Source organism: Terrapene carolina, unplaced genomic scaffold (genome assembly GCF_002925995.2).
Source record: "Terrapene carolina triunguis isolate 2854851 unplaced genomic scaffold, T_m_triunguis-2.0 Scaffold88, whole genome shotgun sequence".
In the NCBI taxonomy this organism is placed as follows: Eukaryota; Metazoa; Chordata; order Testudines; family Emydidae; genus Terrapene; species Terrapene triunguis.
The window spans coordinates 26,494,807-26,519,483 of NW_020664439.1; the positions used below are offsets into that span (position 1 = coordinate 26,494,807).

The following is a 24,677-nucleotide window of genomic DNA, read 5'->3' on the forward strand; positions in this document are numbered from 1 at the left end:
TATGTATATGCAGATGACATCCATCCCACTGATGTGGGTAACATTCTACACAATATTGAAGGGTTACTCTGCCAAGACACAAATGCTCTGGCCACTTACCTTTGTCAGTGTGATACCAGAGAAACGCCATTTTGAAGTCCCCAGACTCCATCTTCTATCCCTAGCCTCTATTTTGAATGAGCAAGAGTCACTCCATGGGTGAGCAAGAGTCACATTAGATGAAAGCTGTAGGTCACTTAGCACTGAAATTGGCAGGAGAGAAATTGGCAACAAAAGCAGAGGTGAGGCAGTTGTTGATCATGAAGTTGGGTACATTAAAAAATATTGTGATGTGGTATGTGCTCTGCAGAACTCTGACAGGAAAATATTAGCAAAAGTAAACAAAACAACTGTCTATCAAGCCTGTCAGCATAGTATATAAAGAGAGTGTCAAAGATACAATTAGCAGAAGAGAAGGTGCAAGGAGTATAGAGATGGTGCAGAGAGAGAGTCTGAGAGTGCATGTAGAAGTTGGAGCAGAAACCAGAGAAGGATCCAAAGATGAGAGATGAGACTTAACATGAAAGACAATGAAAGACTGTTACCAGCAGCTGTCAGCAACCTGTGGAAGACTGGCCATCTGAAGCAAGGCACAGCCATTTAGCATCACTTCAAACTGTATGGTAATGGAGTTTGGGGTGCTCTCTAGCTTGTTGTGAGGGATTTGTATTTTATAGCATCAATAAGGGGTGTTGTTAGGTTGTTATTATGTTAGATATTTGTGTTATTTGTGTTTGCACCAATAAAGGGTGCTTTGTTTTGGAACACTGCTTGTGTCAATCATTTATCAGAGGGCTGTATCCGTATCCTCTAGAAATTCCTTAGACACCCTGGAGACCGTACCTGAGGAGAACTGATTGGCCAGGCGATCATTCAGATGGAAGATTGTGGCCACTGTCTTAGACTCCACTTGTTACCCTGAAAACAGAAGTTAAGTACCCCCAGAATAGCTCAACTATTGCCCCCTCCTGGGTTTACCAAGAGTTCCCTCAAAACAGCCCAACTGTTCACCTATTATAACCAATCTACTGCTTACCAGTCTCTGCTGAGGATTGTTCACTCCCTTTTTAGCTAGTTGCCACTTATTTAGGAGTCAAACTGGACTGTAGTCTATCTTAACGGTCCCATATAGAACATAAAGAAAAAGATTATCTCCTACACTGCGTTGATCCAAAAGCTTGCAGGATCCTCCTGGGAAGCAGAGGCAAATGTTCTATAAAATCTCTGTTCTGGCACTGGTGTTCGCTTCAGAGGAATACAGTGCAGCAGTGTGGGACAAAAGATGGCATAGCATCTCATTGATTTGGAGCTGAACACAGTCACCGTATCATTGGTGGATGCCTTAGCCACACACTAACATCTAATTTATGTGTGTTGGGTCACATAGCTCCTCCAAAACTTTGAGATGCCATCACCCTTAAAACTATGTGGCGGGATAGGACAGATGAAACCACCTGCTGCACACAAGGCCTGACAATGGTTCCAATACATGCAAATAAACAACTCACATTTCCCACAAGAAGATCTGCCCACCTCCAGAAGAAAACACATACCCCGTAGTTCCTGATGACTTTCCACAACTGACTTTGCAATATCCTTTTGAGGTGGCCATTCGTGCATTCATGTCCAGTGCTGCCGGTCCAGTGCCTATTTCAAATAAACAACAACATATCCGGGCCGGCAGCTATGACTTTATGGAGTGGCAGCAACTCCTGGGATAGAGAGACAGGCATGCCAATGAACTTCAGAAGCCCTACTTTACAATCTAGGATGCATATCCTGAACTAGGCTTAATAGGCTACTGACTAGAATGGACATAGTGGGTCCCACAATGCAGAAATTTGGCTTAGCCCAGTCTTCACAGTGTGACTGCAGAGCAGTGATGCAGACAGTCAAACGTGGTGGAGTGCACAATTAGAAGATTGGATGGTGGACTGCAACACCTTACTACCCTTGATGATGCAGCAATTAGATGGCTGAACAATTTAGATAATGACTTGTGATGCATGGGGGGGAGGGGGGAAGAGTACCTGGAAGTAAACTTTCAGGAGAAGCAGATTTCTTTAATTTTTTCTTTTGTCATTAGTATGAAGGACTGCCATCAGAGCTCCCTTAGGCAAATAGCTGGCACAGAAACCTGTATGTTTCAAGCCAGAGACAATCTATTAATACTATTTCCATTCTCTGATTCTGTAAGTGGCATGCTGTATTCTCTTTGACTACCAAATTACCACTTTTTAACGTATCAGCTTCAACTTAGTAGTCATCTGTTAGAAGTACAGAAAGTTATCAGGGAGTACCCGAGATCCCATTAAGGTTACAACATAGTGCCTGATCCTACAAACCCTTACTCCTGTGGTTATTCTCACTGAAACCAATATGACTACTCAATGGAGTAAGTGTTACTTACATGAGTACAATTTGAGAGGACTGGCCATTTATTATAACACCAAAATGCCTGGGATTATAAACTGTTATAAACTATTTTAAAATTTAGAGAGAACTTTTCTGTTTTTTTTTCCTTTGGTTTTTTTTTAAATAACACGAACAAATGGCAAATTGAATTACAGTAAGGAATCTGATCATGCACACAAATATTTTGAGAGAACATCACATGAGTTAAAGCATTATGTTGTCATTTCTTTGGTTCATCATGGCAGTAGAGGCATATCTAATAAATATATTTAATTTTTCCATGAATGGAATGACCTTTTTGTTATCTCTAAAAAAGGCACCGCATAAAAAGATTAGAGAATATAGTTCTGAAGTCTTCTTAGCTATCCTTTCATATTAGTACCCTTTACTGCACTGGCCAGATCCTCAGCTGGTGAAAATGGGTGTTGCTCTACTGAAGTAAACGGAGCTTTGCAAATTGACACTAGCTGAAAATGAGGCCCATTGAGCCCAAACTGTTACCTGGTCACTCACCTCTTAAACGGGATACATTTATATGGGATTCTTGCCTGAATAAAGACTGAGGAAGAACTTCAGAATTTGATCCACAGATTATATAACTGATTAACCCCTATATGTGCTAGCTTGTGATATCTTCTCTCTCCCCACCCCCTCCAAACTAGGGGCTCTAAAAACAAGGGGACAAATAAGGGATACAGACTCAGGCATTTTAGTCCCCTTTGAACAGATTTTAATGTTACTTTCCCTCCTTCCTCCCTCTGCAATGGACCCCAAAGTATTGGCACTTCTTTTGTTCACCTCAGTACATTTTGAAAAATGAAACCGCTGGGCTCATTTTAACTCAGACCACTCTGATTTCCCTCTACTTATGGAACTTTACTGTACTTTAAATATCAGATGGTTGGGGGAAACCTACTACCCTCACATAATTAGACTCATTTTAAAATGTTTTTAAATGACTCGTCTGCCATCACCATTTGTAAGAAGGATAATGGGTAGAAGGGTTGGAATTATGACTGTGTAAAGGGTGATTTTAAGGCAGTAGAAAGATGGATAGTCCTGGAAGCAGATGGCTTGCTGTAATAACTGAAGTGGCAGGAATGAAAGACTAATGCATGAAAGGTTGAAATTGAGACGTTTGAATTAATAAGTCTCAAGAAAAGATTAGAGTAGGGTGGTTATTACTCTGCATTTAGATTTACACTGGGGTATCTCTGTTCTGTTAACTTTTTGAATGTGTCCTTTTCTTGCCTTCATTGGATGCTTCTCTGCCTTTCTGCTCAGTCTATAAAAAAGTATGTTCCTTTTTATTCCTTGAATAGGCTGTCCTACTTAATTGTAGGCTGTACACCCTCGTCTTACTGATGGGTGGTTGGGACCATTTGCTGTGCAGCTCAGAAAGGGAATTAGTTCTCGATGTTCACCCTTCTCCATTAAAGAAAGGTTGCATCTCTGAGGTGGCAGATATTTTAGTTTGTGGAGCTGGTAATATCAGAGTTGAGAAATTTCAGTTGGCACTTGCATCCCTGAAACATTATATGGGCTTCTAGGAAAGTGGGTGTGGGGAATGGTAATACAAATCTATCAGTTGCCTGTTTGGCACGTTGGTAACAGAAATCGAACTACTGCCGTTGTTTAACTATGTAGATAGTAGCGTGGTTTCTACTAGTATGGCGCCAAACATGCACAGCACATGCCTATCTAGTTTGCCAGAGAATCTTGAGAAAACTACAGTTCAGGGCCATTTCTATACCCAGCCCCCTTCTGAATGCAAAAAGTCTCTCTTGTCTGCCTCTCCCTCTTCAGAAATCATTAAGTGCGCGTGGGGAAAGGAAGCTTGCAGAGAAGCGATGTGACCGCATTAACGTGACAAAGGCAACGCGCCTGCATGAAACGGGCGTTGTGCACGGCAGAACTTCCACTGCGAACCCCCCTTTTGCATCCTCCGCCTCTCTCTCGCTCCCCCTTGGGCTGAGCCTGGGGACACATGAAAACCCCGTGAAGGAAGGTGCAGTCTGAGCTCCCGCTGCGGCTCAGCTGTCACTTTGCATACGGCCTGTGTGTGTGTTTCACACACGCGAGAGAGAGCAGCAGACGAAAGTCTGCCCCAAGCCTCCAGTCCCGAGTCAGGAAATGGGGCACCTCCGTCGGACCAGTGCTCCCCTGCGCTGAGGGCCACCGGCAGGCGCCTCCTTCCCTTGCCATCCCCGAGCAAGCTGTGGCGGGAGTGCCTGGCGGTGCGGGCAGCGAGGTGACGAGGGGTTCTTCTTCCTGCCCCCATCCCATTGTACGATCGCCCGGGGGAAGCCTTCGGCTCCCCCCAGCGAACTGCTCAGCCGGCCGCCGGGAGACAAGGGCTGGTTCATTGCCGCCAGCAAAGCCTGGCTCTGCAGCAGCCCCCGCCAAACTCCGACCGCAGCCGGTGCGGGAAGCAGGCAGCGCTCTGCTGGGCTTTGATGTCTTGGAGATGCCGCAGCTCCTCGCCCCTGGCCGTGCTGCAGCCGGAGTCTGAGCCCAGCGCCCCCGGAGCAGAGTCTGTGCCCCGCTCTACCTCCCCAGCCCAGCCGCTGTCCCGCCGGCTCCCGGCGACTGCTCAGCCGGGGACACCCAAGGCTGCCTTCGCTTTTTCATTGGTCGGTGATGTGTCTATTTACATCCGCACCGAACTTCTCCGAACATCAGCTGGTGAGTCCCGGGAGAGGAAACAGGGCAGCGGGACTGGCAGGGGGAGAGGGGCAGCGAGAAGAGACAGGGCAGCGGGGAGAGGACAGGGCGAGGGCATATCGACTGGAGAAGGGGGGAGGGAGATTTGAAGTGGAGAGAAGGGGACTGGAAAAGGGGAAGAGAATGAGAGTGGGGTCGGACAGGGAGAGGTTCTGGAAGTGAGGGAGGAAGAGGAGGACAGGGAGAAGATGCAACTGGAGAGCTATGGAGATAGTCACAGAGAGAATGCAGTTTTCTAAACTCTTATCACACCTCCCTGTACACAGTTACTTGGCTGTCCTTCTCTTCAACAAACGTGCCCTGGAACATGTTGTAGCAAAGTCTCCTCTTAATGTTATGGATATTGATGTTATGGTGGCCAAGCCTTCATTGGACTGTGATTTTTAATTATATACAGCATATAGTTTACACTATCTAGATTTATGTTATTTCACTCTCGTTCTGCTACTTTTGTCATTATGAAGTCATACATATCTTATTTTCAAGTACCCTGTTTTCCTCCATTGGACTCAAATGTAATTTACAGTGATACTGATTATGCTTCGAGGGCATTTGGTTATTTTTTCACATTGTCTTTTACATAAAAGTTATTACACATTTCATAAAACTTATGTATTAAATCACTATGGTTTTGAACCTGCAAGAAACTTAGTGCCACCAGTGAGATGCTGAACACATCCAGCTCCTAGCTAAGTATCCTGCAGGATCCAGCTTAGTGTTCCAGGGGCCACATCCTGCACCCTTTACTTATGGAAGGCATCCTACTGAAATGATCGTAAGTGACCCTGGTTTTACACCTTTGGTAACTTTGGTTTTACATCTCCTCCAAAGGATGAACAATGGATGCCATAACCAATCAAATTGCCACCTACTGAATAATCAGTAGTGTCAATAGGATTCTGATATCCCTTTTCTTGATCCAGACCACTACTTAGCTTGTAGGAGCTGACAAAATCATAGCACAAAGTGGTATGGCTGTAACAAATAATTTGTGTTCACTTTTTAATTAAAAATGAATTACATTTGTAAATGGTGAAGGTTGTTGCAGGTATACATAGTTACTCCAAGATCACATTCACATGTCTGATAAAATGTAGAAGAGATAGGAGCCCTAGCCCAAGAATTCATGCTTAGCTGAGTGATGGCTGAAGGCATTTGTTAGTCATCTCTGTCAATCCTTTCCTACTCTTACTGTAACACACCAGGTATGTCTACTCCTCAGTTCCTCAGGACATAAGTTTTAACTCATGTGGAAGTGTGTGGTACTTTTGGGACACACATACATTTCTTTAGAGATTTGATTGAGAAAAGTCAGTTTTAAACATACACATCCAGAAGTGAACAGCTAATGCATTAACTCACTCTGCCACCTAGGCCACGGCCAGTCAAAATAATTATGGATGTCTGTTTTGTCTAAGCTTTAGTGGGCAGCTGGTAGAGGATCACAGGAGCACTGAGAGAAACATAATGAAACTATAATACCTAAGCTCATATCTGCTTAAATTACTCCTAGGCTTTTGTTGTGTCTGCAATTAACACATAAAGAGGCTTTTACTAGGTGTTCTTTAGTGCAGACTTTATAGGTTTTACAAAGAACTAAATGTAAGAATGAATCAGTGGGATACCTTTAAATAAGAGGAACACTCCTGCAGCAACAGAAAGACTAGTTCACTTGGAAAAAGTTGCTGACTGCAAGAAGCACATTTGCACATGAAAGATACAGTACTTCTTGTAGCTCTGAAAAGCTGCATTTCCAGGGCACTAAAAACACTTCAAAAATCAGAAGAGTGTACTATATTCTAATTTCGGAGGAGAGTGTTCATAACATTTTGAGCATTGGTCAGCTCTTAATATAAATAAAGAGCTATTCTTATTGCTTGCTGTGTGTGGAGGTGAAAAGATAAAAGCAATTTAAAAGTTATATATTTTTATCTGTGAATTTAGATTTCACACTTTAATATAGGCCCCAGTTCTCCCAAACATGGGAAGTTCTCACTCTTCTGTATCCATTTTCTATGGGATTCCACTCTTATGTGTGGCAAGCTGTAACTTATTTGATGAAAAGCCTGTAATTCACAGCAAAACAGGGGCCCATGTGGACTGGAAGGAAGGTAGGGCTCTGGTAGTCGCTATATGTTTGAAAAGGGAGGGGCTAGACAAGCTATGCAGGATTCCAGTCTCCTATGGACCACCTGTGCCTCCCTGCTCTGTGGTTCCAGAACTATCCCTTAGGCGAAGAGCTGTGAGGCAGGAGAGCCTGTAAGCACTGTGACATCTGGGGACTGCAAGTAGAACTCGGAGACAATGGGAGGGCATATCATCCTATTCATTTAGTTACTCTTGTTATTATTGTTCCCATAGTCCCCAAAGGCACCAGTCAGGCTCAGGGCCGCAGACTCCATTGAGCTCGATGGTGGACAAACATACACCAGCCCTGTCCAGGAGAGTCTGCAGTCTAAAAGAGATGAAGAGTTGGGGAACATTCACACAAAGTGATCAGGGTGATGGGACAGGTGGAAAGTTAGCTCCTGACTGTTGAATTCTTTTACATATTTTATTAATTTACAAATACTAGTTATAGAAGGCTAGTTTTTTGGGTGTGTGTGTGTGTGTGCAGAGATCTTGAAATTGAAAGGAGGGGAGGAAGAGGTCATAGGTATAAAAGAGTGGGAATGAGTAAGAATCACAATCTGTATGGGGAAGGAAATGAGGCTGGGCAACTGAATGGCTATGGTGGTAGGAGAGGATAGGGATGAAGCAGAACCAGCCACCAATAGCGATACAGCAAACAAAAAATATATATATCTAGAGTACAAGCCTCAGAACTGATTGAGTTTTGATGTCAAGATGCTGAGAAGGTCGCCACCAGCTGTTGTTCCTTATTGGATGATGGCAAGGAGGGCCACTGGGCCAGATGCCCCAGGTGGGTTCCTCTGGGTATGATGGAGGCAGGAGGACTTGAAGGCCCTGACTTATTGCTGTGCCCTTGGTTTGTTACTTTGGGAGACAAGCCCAGAGAGTTTGAGGATTTCCACAATTCCTGCTGGTAGAAATCCAATATTCTTCCCTGTAGAGTGGAAAGGGCAGGGACAAAAGAATCTCAAGGAAACTCTGAGTTGAAACTGTCAGAGTCCCCATTCTGTGGCAGGGAGAATTACCTTGCATCAAGGAGAATCTGACCCAGTATTGCAGAAGCGGAGGAAATGAACGGGCCCCATTTATCCCATCTCCTAGAACTGGAAGGGACCTTGAAAGGTCAATTTGAATGACAATATTCAAATGAGGATGCAAGGCATGGATATAAGATCAGCAGTACTATAAGAGGTAAACCAAAAACTGCCTTTAAAGAAATATAAACAAAAAGGACTGTCACCACAATCATATCCTACTACCTGCACATTCTCTGACCTGACTTCCACTAGTTTTATCTGTCTTTCTTGGAGTTATTCCTAATTTACACCCATCTAAAGTTAGATCAGTGGTCCTGATCCTACTCCCATTAAAATGAACATAAAGACTCCCACTAACTTCAGTGTGAGTGGGATTGAGCCCAGAACAAAGCATTTTTCTTTCTTCTATTTAGTCATAGCGTCAACACTACAATCTTTAATTGCTGAAATGATTTTAAAAAATGCCACTGAGGCAAAAAACATTTGACCTTTGGCATTAGATCAAAGATTGGAATGTTAAGTTAATTTTTATTCAGACAGTAATAGTTGCCTTTTGCTTGCCTGTGAACTTTTGTACCAAGACGTATGATTAAATCACAAGGGTAAGTGTTAAAACCATGGGCTTGTGTTCTTTCCTTTGCGGTGGCTTGTATAAGTGAAAGAAGAACTGTCCTGTGAACTGTGAGTGGCAAAACAACTTTAATTTCATGAGTAACATGCTACTCGGATTTGCAACCTTTTTTCCTAGCTTACCACGGAAAACATCCTAGTAGCTGATGAGCTAAGTGGCTAGATGTATTTGGGAAATATGATTCAGTTAGGCTCTCAGTGAATTTGGCTTTTTCCTTCTCAGAATTTGGGTTATGGGCAAGTCGGAAAGCCAGATGGATATAACTGAAATGAACACTCCAAAACCAAAGAAAAAACTGCGATGGAGCGCCCTCGAAATAGGGCTAGTTGTTGTAGTGATTCTCCTAACTATTATATCTATCACAATGATAGCTCTGTATGCAACATATGATGGTAAGTGGATGTTCATCTTATTGCAATTTGAATGTTAATATTCTGCACACAAAAAAAATGTCTTCAAGAATAGAATGAACCTGATAGAATAAGGTAATAGCACTCAAGTGAGGTAGGCTCAAATGCGATGTTAAAGTTTCAGTATGTTTGAGTGCATATATATTGCTAACTAAATTATTTAGCTAATAAAAGAAAAACCATTTTATGTTTGACCTAGAGAGGCTCAGCCAAGAATTTAATTGCCTGTCACTACTATGTTATACTTTTTATAATCATACAAAGTATTGTGTATAAAATTAGCTGATTAACAGCTCCCATTTATTGGCAGCTGACCATAAAAGAGTCATTAGACAGCATTAAATGGTCAACTGAAATTTAAAAATTCATCCAAATTTCATATTTCATTTAAAGTTCTGATTTACTATGAGCATTCCTTTTCCAACAATTTTTACTTCAAGAAACAGAATGTGGCAAATGCTATATTTAACAAAAATACCTGTTTGTTCCAATATACTAATTCTGTAGTTTACAGTCTATACTTTAATTACACAGTGAAGCACAGAGTATACAATATGCTGGTGAAAAGATAAATGAAATGGAAAAGCTTTCTGTACATTCTTACTGTACCCAGCATGAAAACTCCATTCTTCCTAACTAAGGCTCTTGATTTGCAGTACGGCTCCCATTGTTGTCAATCGGAATTTCATCAGAAGGATCAAAAGCAGTGCATGACCCTAACTAAATGAAGATGTTAGCAATCTTAGGGCCTGATCCTGAAAACACTTACTTACCAGTTGAAGCACTAATTATTGTGAGTATCCATTGATGCCAATAGGACATAGTAGTTAGCATTATATTAATTGTATAAGTGTTTGCAGGGATCAGGCCCTTAATGAATTAAAATTTTAGGTGGTGTTTAGTCTCTGCATTGCCTTTAAATTCAATTCTGAAATGACGGTAGCACTGAAATTAAAATTTAGAGTAGTGTACATTAAGGAGACTTTCAACTGGAAATTAAGGATTTTAATTTTTGTCCCATAACTTTTTTTCAGATGGTGTTTGCAAGTCTTCAGACTGTATAAAATCAGGTAAGGATATATAGCTTTTCAACTGATTCTAATACTTTTGTCTGTGTTAGTACTTTATGAAATCCATTATACATTGTCACCCTGCTTACCTTAAATATTCCCCCCTTCACAAATCTCTCATTTATTTAGTAACACTTTATCTCAGGAAAGCAAAGGCACTGAAAGAGTACTGATTTCATATGGTCTTTATGTGTTTGTAGTAGATACTTGGTGGGAGTTTTATAATATCAGTTTTATTTAAGTTTAATTGAAATGTTTGGTAAAATTAATTGATTTAATTGTATATCATACTTTTAATTCATGAAATATAGCAACAATGGTTCACTTACTTTTTTAAAGCATATTAAAACCTCAAGCCTGATCTCAAAGCACAGGCCTTCATTGTTGTCTGTCTTGTAAAAATCAGCTTCTCTGCATGTCTGAGATCAGGATCAAGCCTTCAAGCTCTCTAGCAGGGTAGTGATTTATCTTTTATGGGTGAAATCTTGGCCCCATTGAAGTCAATTGCAAAACTCCTATTGATTCCAGTGGGGCAGGATTTTACCCTATATCTTCCAGATTTCATCCTCCATCTTCTAAATTGTGCACTGCCCTGCATGGGCACACGAAAGAGGCTGAGGTGAAGAGGAAGCAAGGAACCTTGTACCCCACTTAACTTCTCTAAGCACAGCCAGTCATTGGCCCTTTAGAGTAAAAGGACTGGGGGACTATACTGCTAAGAGGAGCAATAGAATTTCATCATTCCTTCATCATTGGCTGGCACAGGAAAGAGGGAAGCACATACTGCACTCTGGTAGTAGCAGACACCCTTGCTGTGGGCACTCACCCAATGCTTCAGGAAACATTGTATTGCCTCAGGCACAATGAGTGAAATAACTGGCCCAGCTGAAGTCAATGGGAGTTTTGCCACTGACTCCAATGTCTCTGGGAGCTCACCCCAGGTTTCTGGGAGCTATCACCAGTTCAGTCCAGCAGCTTACAGCCACAGTCTCGTCTTTACTTGGTTTTCATTGGGATACAAAAATACAGTTCTCTGCACCTACTCATCCTCGAACTGTTGTCCATATATCATATTTGTGAGAAATTCTTTTGGGCAGAGACCCAGAGGCCATTCCATTTGTTCTATATGCTCTATGTGAATAAATAATCATAGAAAAAATTATTAGTATGAATTTGAGATGAGCCTTGTGAATAACACAGCTCATTCCAAACAAGCACCCATAAAACCCTTATACCGTATAACCCATCATGTATTTTGCATTCTTCTTCTTCTTCCAGGGAAGTCCTATGGCCTATTTTATGTAGGAGGTCAGACCTCTAAATATGGCACATGACCTAAGGGCCAGATTGTGGAGTCCTTGCTCATGTCTGTGAGCACATACTCATTCACTCACATGACTACTCCTGGGTTTAAATGCTCGCTACTGTGAATGGGGTCTCCACACTCCAGCCCTAAACCAGTGTTCTGTAATGGCTAATCGGTGGGAGTTCAAGGCACCCAGCAGTTCAAAAGATTTGGTAATATAGTGGTTTTCATGGGTTTTGCACCGTTATGAAGTGATTCAATGGCATGATAAAATTCACTCTGTTGCGAAAGACTGGTATAATAAAAAAATCCCTTAAACCCAGAGAAATAGTTGTCAATCTGTATTAGTTACCATGTATTATTAATGTTTCCATTGTGATAAACTGTAACTCTGAGTTCAGTATTTAAATCAATAGTTGATGTCCATTGAATATCTGTTTGGACTTTGGTATCAAGGCCAAGTAGGATAAACTGCTCAGGTTACTTTCAGTAGTACTATGGCAGCGGTTCACACATGGAAAGTATGTGATCAAATTACTAACCCAAGGAAATTATACAGAGGTCCCAAAAGAAATTGAATCAGGACAATTTTATTAGGGATAGAAATTAAATAAACTGGTAAAGCCTTGAACTTACAGATATGAACAATGTACTGGGACAGTTTTGTGTGTTGATTTTCAAAAACTTGCAATATGTACAAGCCCCTGAAAAGGGTTAAAATGAAGGTCTTGCATTATAGATGCCAATTGATCGAGGTCTGTGGGTCTGCTCTTACTGTAGTTAATAGGAGTTTAGCTACTGATCTCAATGAGAGCCAGAGCAGGCCCAATAAAACCAAGAGACGCAGCATGGACAAATAAAGGAAAACAAGATCAGTAGTGCTTTGGGGAAAGTGATAAAGTTCAAATTTAACTGAGACACAAATCCATCATTCAAGCTGTAGAGACTCCCCATAGGATTTTCAGAGCATATTGTTCATCCAAAAAAATGTAATAAAAATAATTTAACATTCTATTGTGAGTGTACAGTTTGCCTCATGTGAAGAAATATCCAAAATAGCATTTTTTTAAAAAAATAATTGGCAGCAGACCACACTATGTATCATGTATAAAATGCTAGTGGTATACAATTTTTAAACTTTATTTACTAAAAATTTAGATTTCTAAGGAACAATACAGGAATGCAGTAATGACATGTTTTGGTAACATTTTACTTAGAATTTCTTGGTGATGTGCTTTGACTTTTCATTTGCAGGGTTTTGTCTGTCTTTCTGCTTCAAGCATCTATTTGTCTTCTTTTCCACACATTTTCTGTATGTTTTCAACACACACTCACTTAATCTTTATTCCAGAACCTTAAAGCTTCATCTCTACTCAAAATCCCAGATGTCTTTTCCTTCTATTGTAGGCTCTGTCTTTCATTCCTTCTAGTTTGGCTCCTGGGAGCCTTTCTACCACTACTGCAAGTGAAGTGTGCTTGAAAACTGTCCTGCTCTAGTGGCTAGTTTACATAGAGGCTAACAGCTTACCATTGCTTTCACTTAACGATTATTCTTTTAGCTCAAATGGTAGGGATCTATGCTTGTGTGCTGGTGGTCCTTCATTCAATCCCTGATAGCAACCTGTGGTGAGGTCATTACACAAGCAGGCCCTCAAATCTCCAACTCTGCCAAAATATAATTTTAATTCTGTAGACTGAGCACTACCCTTTCTAGGAGACTTAACTCCTAACACTCACTTCCAATCCCTAGTTTCCTTCATTCACCAGACTCCAATCTCCTCCGAAAATGTCTCCCTCTCCTTAAAGGGAAAATTTCCATGTAATTTAAATGCTATTCTAGCCACATTTTATTACAAAGAAGTGTAAATGAGTAAAGGAAACATAAGTACCTTGTATAATTAAAAAACAAATAATCAGTCATGGAGTCATCATCTTGACAATTTTATGATGCTAAATACAACTAGAAAAATCAATTTTTCCAGAAAAAAACTGGTAACTAAAAAAATTATTGTATGTGTTGCATTTTGTGGACTGTTTAATAGTAGTAGTAGCTCCACATCTAAGCACATTAAAATCAATGGCAGATTTACCTGAGTAAGGACTAAATTAAGAAAGTACTTCAGCATTTGGCCCAGTAAATATTGATCCTGAATAAGCAACTAGGATTTTTAAAAGATGCTTTGACATTTTTAAATGCATACTGAGTAGGAATATGCACAAAAATGGTTTTTTTAAAAAATACCTTTTAGATAAAGCAAAACTCCAGTGATTGTTTGTTAAGGCTGCTTACTCACCACTACATGTGGGTCCAGCTCTACTGCCCTTTGAGGATGAAGATCTTCCAGTGAACAATATCAGATATCAATTTAGTATTTATCATATTACAGTATGAATTAGAAAGATGGTGTGGTCTGGAAGAATGAGCACAGGGTTGGGAGTCAGGTGATTCTAAGTTCTAATCCTGGCTCTCACACTGACTCTGCCTTGGATTAGTTACTTTACCTTACTGTCTCAGTGTTCCCATTGGTAACATGGAGATAATACCCACCCAACCCGCAGGGCTGTCGTGAGGATGAATTCGTCATTGTCTATACAGGGCTTTAAAGATGTTAAATTATTACATTTACTGGCTAGTTTAGAAAAAAATTCTTTTAACTTAAGAAGATTGTGTAGGTGTTTTGGAGAGGGAAGTGGGAAGCCAGAGTATCCTAAACTCAGGAATTATATTTGTCCCTTTCCACCTCAGAATCCAGATTTATTTATTTTCTCTAAGGTTTCTACATGTCGATCTGTCTCATATTACAGCAGCCCGAATCATTGAGAATATGGACACTACTGCAGAACCGTGTAAAGATTTTTACCAATATGCCTGTGGAGGATGGTTAAAGAAGAATGTCATTCCAGAGACCAGCTCCCGTTACAGCAACTTTGACATTTTAAGAGATGAACTAGAAGTTGTTTTGAAAGGTCAGTGGAGTTTGTCCATGTACTAGAAAGCTGGACCATATAAAAGTTTCCTCTTTGGCTTATGTGTAATCAGAACAAAACATGTTGTCTAATAAAGGTTTATACATGATAGAATAGTCAAGATTCTTCTGTATTCAGTTCAGCATAAGCCAAGCCAGACTATTTGCTTGGCTAGTAATTTGAGCTTTGGTGGTTATGCTGTTGTTTCTGAAAAATAGTAGCCGACCACTGAAGCAGACTTGTCCAGAACTGACCCCTGTGATGACTGAATTTTGTGTGTGCACTTATCCGCCTATTACAACAGCTGAAATCCAATTCATTACCCTCATGACCTATAAGTGACAGCTGTTCCAGGTGAGGGGAAGAAAGGAATTTCCCTCTGTGTGAGCCATTGGAGCACTGCTCCACATGCTGGAAGTTGCTCTGTGCCAGCTTTACATTCTGCATTACTCCTTCAGCTGCAGCCAAGCAGGCCGACCCCTTTCTAAATGTTAAGGTCAAGGCATATCAAGATGTCACAAGGTATTAAGACCAAATTCAGGATTGTGGCCTATATAATCCCTCCCTTGAGTTTCCACACATAGGGTGTTCTTCTAATCATTCCATTCTGTGTCAGGGGGTGGAGAGCTAGCACCCTTCCCAGCTACCCCCAGCAGATCACTTGGGGGACACAACCTGTAAAACTCAGAGCATCCCCAGTGGTTATAGGCTTTTGCAGGGAAACCCAATATTCTTGTACTGTTTCCTAGGCTTCACCTCTTGCATGGCAACACAGCTCCCTCTACTCACAGAGCTTTCCCACCATCTGCAAACTCTCCTTCCAGGGTCAGGGAATTTTCATTCTACAGAGGGGGACTCCATAGAAGGTTTACCTGGCAAACATTATTGGGAAACATCTGTAGACTAGAGGTGATACCATGGAGAGTAGCTGTCTCAAGAGTCTCACCACTCCCCACCCAGCCATGCCACCTCCAGGGCCCTGTCCTCTCAGACTTGGAATGTAGGGGCTTCTATGGGATTTGCTATGAGCAGGGAGCATGCTGAAGAGTTATTGATCCCCCATACTTGTGCTCCCAGTGGGTTTCCATCATGTTTTTCTCCAGGCTCCTCCCATTGCAGATGAGATGCTGTAATATTTTTCCATGTATGTGTTCTTTGTTTCAGACGTCCTTGACAGGGACAACAGTAATGACATAGTGGCAGTGCAGAAAGCAAAAACTCTGTACAGATCATGTATAAATGAAAGTAAGTTTTTCCACAAATTACTGTACATAAGATTTCTATATAAATATGGGCATAATCCATATACTGCACAGTGCATGGGAGCTGTACCCAAATGTTACAAGACCCCCAGCTTCTGGGGCCATCTCAGGAAGCAAACTGGAAGTTCTGACCCAACTTCATGTAAATTAGATTAGGTGTCCCTAGACTCTGTTTGCCAGAAGTTGGGAATGGGCAACAGGGGATGGATCACTTGATGATTACCTGTTCTGTTCATTCTCCCTAGAGCACCTGGCATTGGCCAATGTCAGAAGACAGGTTATTGGGCTAGATGGACCTTTGGTCTGACCCAGTATGGCTGTTCTTATGTAGATTTTTATTTAATTAAATATCTACATCAGTACAGTAGCCCATGTTATTAATTTTGATAGTTTATATTACTCTTCTTATGCATTTTCAGTATTCTGTGTGCTGCTGCCTTTTGTCGGCAACTTAGAACTGCACTGTAGAAATTCTTGAGGGGTAAGATGGAGATTTTGAGTGCTGGGTAGCAGTCAATTGGGACTTCTGACATCAGGAAAGACATGGGGAGACAGTTTTGGATTTTGGGGATAAGAACTTTAGCCAGATGTTTTTACTAAAATGATCAGCAGTAAAATAGCTAACAATGTAGCCCTTTGAATTATCATTGTTAGGTGTCAGAGTGAAATGTTAGCTCTGAAACTTTTCAGAGCTATTGTTTGAAGGTGATTGCAGCAGACTGTACTTCAGTTTACACTGGCTCACATTTTAAAAGTTTTTTTATTTGGTTGGTTTGTTTTGCATCCATGAGAGAATTTTTTTTTTTAAAGAAATCTCAGATTCTGGAGCACAAATCTGCGGTGCTGCTGGTGGGTGTGTTCTGTGGGAAAGTTTTTCAGCTGCAGAATCCTGAAATATGGAGAACCTTTTATACAAGTCAGTATAGTATTTGGATGTTTTAAAATATCTGGGCATATAACTCATACTGTATTAATTTTCTTGTTTCCAAAAGCTACTATTGATAGTAAAGGTGGAAAACCTTTAATCAATATATTGCCACGGGTGTCTGAATGGCCTGTAGCAACAGATAACTGGGACTCTGCATATGGTAGGACAACTTTTGTCTGTTTATTTTTCTGTTAAAATCTCTAAATGATTGTATTTTTTCTTTATTTTCCAAAAATACTGAGACTAAATGCATCTATCATTTCCTTAGGTGCCAGTTGGACACCTGAAACAGCTATTGCACAACTGAATTCACAATATGGGAAAAGGGTCCTTATTAATTTTTTTGTTGGCACAGATGATAAGAACTCCACAGCGCATATCATTCATGTAAGTCTGCTAGGATGGCATTGGCTAAATAATCCTGAGCCATACACATTTCACTCTATTTTATAAATATTAGCTATAAGAAGTCAGAAGGAAAAATTTACTGATTTGAATTTTGGCAGTTAAGCAATAGCAAATCTTATGAATGTTTGTACCCTTTGTATTTAAAGCTTTTATCAGTCTGGTACAGAGAATCTGTTACTGAGGGTTTTTAATTACACTTAATAGGACTGTGACAAATATCTGTATATGTATGAAAAGAGTATGCATGCAGCATATTTTCTTGTACTCGCTGGACTATGCTCAGCCAGCATAACTCAGGATTGCAAGACCCTAAGGCAGAAAACCCACCAAGAAGGGAGTTGCAGCTGTACAAGACGGTCACACCCCTTACCCCACTGCGGTCAGCCAGCAGAGCTCTGAAAGGGATGTGGCCAGGGTGACCAGTCTATTTGTTGATTAAATAGCACATTTTCCAGGCAGCTGCTGTGCAGCCTGCCCTGGCCATAATTTAAAATAGTCTCCCCTAGCAGAATATCTGGGGAAGGGCACTGGGGAATCCATCATGCAACCCTTAGCAATGGTGAAGCTAGTCTGTTTTACACATTATATAGAGTATGCAAGAGCCATGGTGCCCATCTGTAGTTTTGTCTGTATATTCCTTGCCACCAGTTGCATTGTCTGCTTACCTCTGAAGACAATGCCACAATGGACTGTATTGTTCAAAGGGCAGCACCAGAGGGAAAGAGCTAAGAGGAGATGATTCATAAATTTTAAGTCCAGAAGGTTCCACTGTGATTATCTAATCTGACATCCTGCAGGACACTGGCCAGAGGACTTCCCTGTATTAATCCCTCCTCAAGTCCAATATCTGTGTTTGTATTACAGCATGGCTCTTAGGAATGCATTCAGTCTTGATTTAAAGTTTTCCAGTAATAGGAAGGAAAAAGGAGAGGAGAAAAGGGGGGGGGAGAGAGGAAGGTAGGAAAAGAGAGAGAGAGCTCCACCTCAGTCAGCCTGTGGATTTGCAATATTTAGGCAAGAATGAAATCAGAGAGCAATACTTTCATTATTTCCAAAATTTTGGTTTGCTACAGGGTGGGACTATTTTGTCTGTAAGCTTTTTTAATTGTTTTTGTAGATTGATCAACCTGGGCTTGGTCTGCCTTCTCGTGACTACTATGAATGTACTGGTGCATATAAGGAGGTAAGCCATGGGTAACAAGTAGGGGTGCACATTCTCTCCCCATGTGCACAGGCAATACTGAAAGGAGAACCATCCATGGCTCAAAGAGCCTGCAATCTAACTCCCATGGAAACCTCACTGGTGGGGAGAACAGAGAGGTTCATGGGTATGAGTTTTAAGAAGAGATTGATTTGATAGCAGGGAGAGTGTGCTTAGCAGAGAGAAGAGGGAGGAAGAAACATGAAAAAAGGCATAAAATCAGGAACAGAAAAAGGAAACATTGAATATGAATGAGTAGCAAGTGAGAAGGCAGGGAGATATAAATGAGAGTAGGGGAGGGGGACAAGAGCCTGTAGGGCTGAGGTGCTGCTATGAATATGATTCAGTAAAGGTAGGGACTTGGTCCAGTTTTCCTGGGTGCACTCTGAGCCAGCTGTTCTCTATCCAAAGTCAAATTCCACATATGCACTGAGATAGTGGGAATATTCTGTGCTGGATGAGAAGGAGGCACATAGTTCTTGTTGCCTCATGGTCATCCCTAGTGGCTGCACATAGATGTCAAAGAAGAGCAATGATGAGACTGAGCCTTGTGGGAGCATGCAAGTTGAAGCTCTTACAGAGCAGCAGCAGTTTCCCAAAATGGAAAGGAATAAATGTAGCATCATTCCATCAACTTCTGCCAGGACACAAAAAACAAGCCAGGACAGTTCAAACTGGCAGTGTTCAGTTCAAACTGGCAGTGTTAAAAGCATTTAATATGGAAGATTTGGTCTCAGCCCTGGTGTTCCATCATCATGAGGAAGTTGTCTCATCAGTTCAGCCAAGGCCACTTCTGTACATACTGGATGACGCCAGACTGGAAAGAGTCTAGGGTGTCAGTGGAGGCCAGGCTTTACAGACTTGCTGCCACCTTCTTGAGGTTCTTGTCCCGGGAGCTTATAGACCAGAGTTAGTGGATTCATTGTCTGTTTGACTTTTGAAAGCAAGATTAAGAATGGAGATGACATTTGATCATTTTGAAAAAAAATTGTTAAATTTTAGTTGTCACTGGTATGTTTAATGGGACGAAGAGAATAGGAAACCTGCAGTCAAAAAGGAGCCTCCAGTCAGAACTATTGTATTGCATCATTTAGCGGAAAAGGTCTAAAAGTATCTTAAGCTTGAAGGTAAGCAAAGAGCCTAGCACCTACATCACATCATGCCATTAGAATTACTAAAGCTGTTTGTAGTTCTAGCTGATCTTCTTTAATTCATGTTCACTTACCATGCAAGCATATTTTCATTAACTCCTTGATACTAGAATTGTATATTCTCCCATTGCCAACAATGGGTGCACCTTAACCCTCAAGGGGTTAAATATATATATTTACTGAAGTCATCTACGTGCTAAAACTTTGGCTTTAATTAGCCAGTTTTCCCATCATATAATTAAAGGCAGAAGTGGTGGGAAATGCATGATTGTGTTTTGTTGATTTTTGCTAACATATGATACTTAATGTTACAATTTATACTAGTTATGTTTAGTTAAGAGTTTACTTACTAATAAAGATAACCACTAATTATTCATATTACCATAGCTCCTAGGAGCCCCTGTCACAGACGAGTACCCCACTGTGCTAGGTGCTGTACAAACACAGAACAAAAAGATGGCCCCTGCCCCAATGAGCTTACAGTCTACCAGAAAGTAGGTCACGAGGAAATTATATAAAAATTGTATGAACTGTGATTCTTGCTGGTATTTTCATTTGGTCTGACTATGGGCCTGATTTTGATCTTACAATAGTTTTTACAAAGTATAGCACTAATGACTTCAGTGGAGCAGATTGTGATTTACACAAGCATAAGTGAGAGGAGAATCAGGCCACTGAGTTCTCAGATATACAAATCTGTACAGTGCTGGCATCCCATTCAAATTTTAATCCAAATTCCATCTACCTTAAGGATGTATCTGGGCTGTAACAATAGCTATTTGTTGGGACTTCTAAAGGCAAGATACTTGGTTTTAGTATTTGTTTTGCTACAGAATTTAGTGAATAAATTAGATGGTGTTACATTGTGACCTGACAGATTAGTTACCATCAAAACCTCAAACATTCCACCACTAAATAATGAAGAAAGTATGGACAAATGTTTAGGGGGGGGACACACCCAAAAAAACAAACAAACAAACAAACACCCTCTTAGCAATGTCAAGAGTAAGCACAAGGCAGGCAGATTCTAAATATTCCCACCACCCCGAAGACTTCAAGGGAATGAGAAAAGTCTCTTCCCAACAGAGTAGCCATCTGCACTCTGCCAGCAGCCTTTTCTTGGCTCTGGTTCCCGCTGTGTCATTCTGCTTTTATCCTTGAGCTGTATGTGGCAAACAGACAGCTGGTCCATCTCCTGTTCTTTAACCTAAGCATTTTCAGCTTTATCAGGAGTGTTTCTCACCCCAAAACTACATGTGGAATCTGTATGAGAGTTTTTTTAAACTAATGGTACCTCAGAAACCATTTCACCCCACTGCTGACAGTTATTTTTGACCCTGAATGCCCTTTAACATTGCAGTATATCCAGCACCTATTTACAACTGTAGCTAGAGATCAGCTGAATTGTCCTCTTGGCTGTTCCGATTGTTCCCAGGTGCCATGCAATGGTCTCCAGGTTAGGCCTGATCCACAGTCCATTAAAGGCAATTAAAGGACTGCCATTAACTTCAGTGAGCTTTTGCTTAGGCCCATAGAAAGCTTAAGATTTGTGTACATAGCTGCGTACTCTTAAAAGTTTCTGGGCTTGACGAGTACGCCCCATGGTACAATTTGTCATTTTAGCTGCCAGGAACTTCGTGCCATTTCCTCTCTGTTAAAGTATTCTTTTCTAACTCGTGACAAGTACCACTGAGGGCCCAATCCTTTGAGGTGCAGTGACCCACCAACTCCCAATGAAGTCAACGTCATTTTCAGGAGGTGCCCAGTGCTTCACAGTTTGAAGCCCCAAGTGCATACAGACTGTAACCAGCACTGCCTTTTAAACACACATACGAGAGTCTAACTGCAGATGAATGCCATTGGTGATAGTCGCTAAAATGTCCATCTGAATGTCTCATTTCAGGTCACATTCTGTCAGCTTGTGAGCAGACGTTAAAACATCCCAATATAGTTCCTTAAATGCACGTATACTTTAAAAATTATAGAAAAACAATATTTAGTTTAATTTATTTATATTTGCATTAAGGGAGCATGTTGAAAGCAGGATTCCTATCAGGGAGAAGGTAAAGCAAAATGAATGGGAATTATAAAGAGGCATTGTAATGAAATTTCTGCCCTACTTTCCTTTATGGAAAAGTCTGATAGAATTGAACAGATGACACCAAGAGGGTTCTATAGAAGTTTAATCTTATACAATTATATCCGTACTATATGTGAACCACCCTATAGATATCCATAGCTGGGATATTATTTTTCATTACATTGAACAGGATGATCTGAAAGCCTATAGAAAGGTTATCGTTGTCTGTTAAATTCTACAGGAGCTGCAGAAATGTCCCTGATACAGACTATTTAGCCAACACAATTTATAAAAAACAGCATACAGAACATTTTTCCCTAGCCTTTGATGGCCTAAGGAGTGCACGGCCATTAGCGAGACCTCAGGATGTTCTGATAGAAAGTACGTATCACTGCAAACTAAGGAAACTGCCCAGCACAGAGGTTCCTATAGACTCACAAGAAAGATATAGTAGTTACTTGACTAAAAAAGAATCATTGTTTCTGGGAGTGATGTTTCCCAAATGCTAATTCAGCACTATTCCATCAGCATTTCCCTCATTTAATGTTTCTGCTTCTGCTGCCTGGAGGGACTATTTTCAGAAATTATAATTTAAGTAAGATGATTAGGAAATTTAGGGTAATTCCCAGACAAACACGAGGGGTGCGATTTAAGTATAGACTAGTAAACATCTTAATTTTAAATTATGAGTGCATGGCACAACAGATTGCAATGTTTAGCCTTGATTAGTGCTGCAACCATATAGCAATTTGCCATGACGGAATTTTTAAAGTTAATTTCCACGTTATAACGCAGCATTTCAGAATGTAGTACTATATTTTGTTCTTTAGAAATGTAGCTAAGAAGTGCCAGGAACAATAATTCACAAAAATCAAAGTTAGTCTAAGATATGCATGATACACAGTACTTTGAAGAGGTTTGTCTTGAAATTGTTTGTTTCTTTTTTGCAGGCGTGTTCAGCCTATGTGTCTTTCATGATTTCTGTGGCTAAGCTAATTCTCCAAGAAAAAAATCTCACCATCAATGAAAGCCAGATTTCTAAAGAAATGGAAAGAGTTATGGATCTGGAGATAGAGATTGCCAATGTAAGGAAACTTTTCTTTGTGGGTTTTGCATAACTGACTTTATTCTATGTTAAAAGAGATAAGCAGTAGGAACACTTAGGAAAGAACATTATAAACAGTTATGAAGTTACTTTTATGTGAACACTAAGAGGATATGGAGCCATATTCCGCCTGGAGATAAATCAATAGGCACAATATTCAAGATACAATGCAGCCCATGTTACATTTATATAATGGCCTTCATCTTCAAAGGATCCCAAAACATTTTACAATCTTAAACTGATATACCAACTGTATAGAGTAGAGCAGAAGTCTCAGACTTTTCCAAAGTGAGACCCTGAAAGATTGTCTCATGGGTCACCTTCCCTCGCATTTACAATCCTGCTGACCACTTCCCCTACTATTTAGGATTCCATAACACCCTAGTGGCAACTACAGCAATTGCTTGTCTGGAAAGTAATATTAGCAAAATGTTGTGTATTTTTAGCTGTCTTTTAATTTGATAAAGCAGCTGGAAATTAGGAGGAGAATGCCACATGTAATGCGCCAGCCTACTGCAGACCACTTGAAGCAGTTTGTGTACACAGAGGTTCTCCATTTAAACACAGCAACTCTATACAACACTTTAGGTTCCAAATCCTAAGACTAGCTTATATGGCAGTATGGTGTCCATAAGACACAGTGGACTGTAAATGGGATGTGCACCAGGCCAAGCAATCCTGAAGAAGGTCAGGCCTGGTACACAAGATGGGAGATTAAAGGGCACATGGACCTGAAGGTGCCTATTACAAGAGGAAGGGAAAATATTAGCTGTCTCCTCCCAAGCAGTAGTATTCTGACCTTCTGCACATTGTTTACTTCAGCCCTCCATAGCTCCAGTGGGGAGTGGGAAAATGACAGGAGAGACTTGGTTCACATACCATCTGCTTAAGAAAGGGCACTTTATGAGGGACATTTTAGGGGTCTCTTCCTATCCTTCTCCTTGATTTTGGGGGGGCTAGTTAGAGCAGTGGGCACCGACTTTAGTCCCTGGAATACAACATAGAATAATATTTGGCCCACACAACCTTTTCAGTCTCCCACTAGTCAGCTGTCCCAAACTCTTAGCCAAGAGTTTTCTTCAACAATAGTATCCCTAACACAGGCAGCCAGAATTTAAAAGTGTCAGGGGACAAACCAAATGGAAAATTCTAGTACTCACGTGCAAAAATATGGCCTCAAAACATTCAGAACTTGGGAAGATTCTGGACTGATTTTCTTTACCCTTGAGTTGTTTTTACTTCCTCGGTGAAGACGACTATAAAACAATCCAAGTTTGCATTTTCTAGCTTCAGCCATTTGAGTCACACCAACACACTAACGGCATGTGTGTCAAGGAGGAAGTGTAATTTCCCCATTTCCATATATCAAAACCAGATTTTGATTTTCCTCAGACTCTTGAGAAAGTCACCTTTGACTGAGAGCAAAGATGGAAAAAACTTTCAACCAAAAGGAGTTTATTGGATAAAGATTTGAGAGATTGAAAAGGCAAGTTAGAAAGGAAATCACATCTGACACTTCTCTATGGCACTCGCTATTGGCAAATGCCATGCTTAGTGATGGGCAAGCTGCTGTTGCCTAATTTTGAACCCATTTGACCTAAATTTGAAAGTTCAGCTCCAGTTTGAGCTGTAATGGATGTGGAATCTGCATTCTGCTTAGAGAAGCCTGTAGGAAAAGAAGTGGAGAGAAAAATATATGATGAAGCCGAGTGAGGAATAATGGAGCAGGGAAGAGGGAATGAAAAAATAAATATAAAGGAAGTCTTAAAAAGGACTGGAGCTGGGGAGAGAATTTCTAAATTAAAAATGA

At 40.8% G+C, this 24,677-nt stretch overlaps 1 protein-coding gene across 1 annotated transcript in view; it reads left to right on the forward strand.

The window, feature by feature from the left end:
- Window positions 1–5,064: 5,064 nt before the first annotated feature.
- Window positions 5,065–24,677, forward strand: part of MME (membrane metalloendopeptidase) — a 65,661-nt gene continuing 46,048 nt past the window's right edge. Inside the window, exons 1-9 of the mRNA XM_026649871.1 lie at window positions 5,065–5,139; window positions 9,202–9,371; window positions 10,424–10,459; window positions 14,571–14,732; window positions 15,897–15,977; window positions 16,987–17,082; window positions 17,191–17,309; window positions 18,448–18,513; window positions 22,713–22,847. Coding sequence (XP_026505656.1) covers window positions 9,212–9,371; window positions 10,424–10,459; window positions 14,571–14,732; window positions 15,897–15,977; window positions 16,987–17,082; window positions 17,191–17,309; window positions 18,448–18,513; window positions 22,713–22,847 — 855 coding nt within the window. The 5' untranslated portion in view covers window positions 5,065–5,139; window positions 9,202–9,211. The remainder of the gene's footprint in view (window positions 5,140–9,201; window positions 9,372–10,423; window positions 10,460–14,570; window positions 14,733–15,896; window positions 15,978–16,986; window positions 17,083–17,190; window positions 17,310–18,447; window positions 18,514–22,712; window positions 22,848–24,677) is intronic.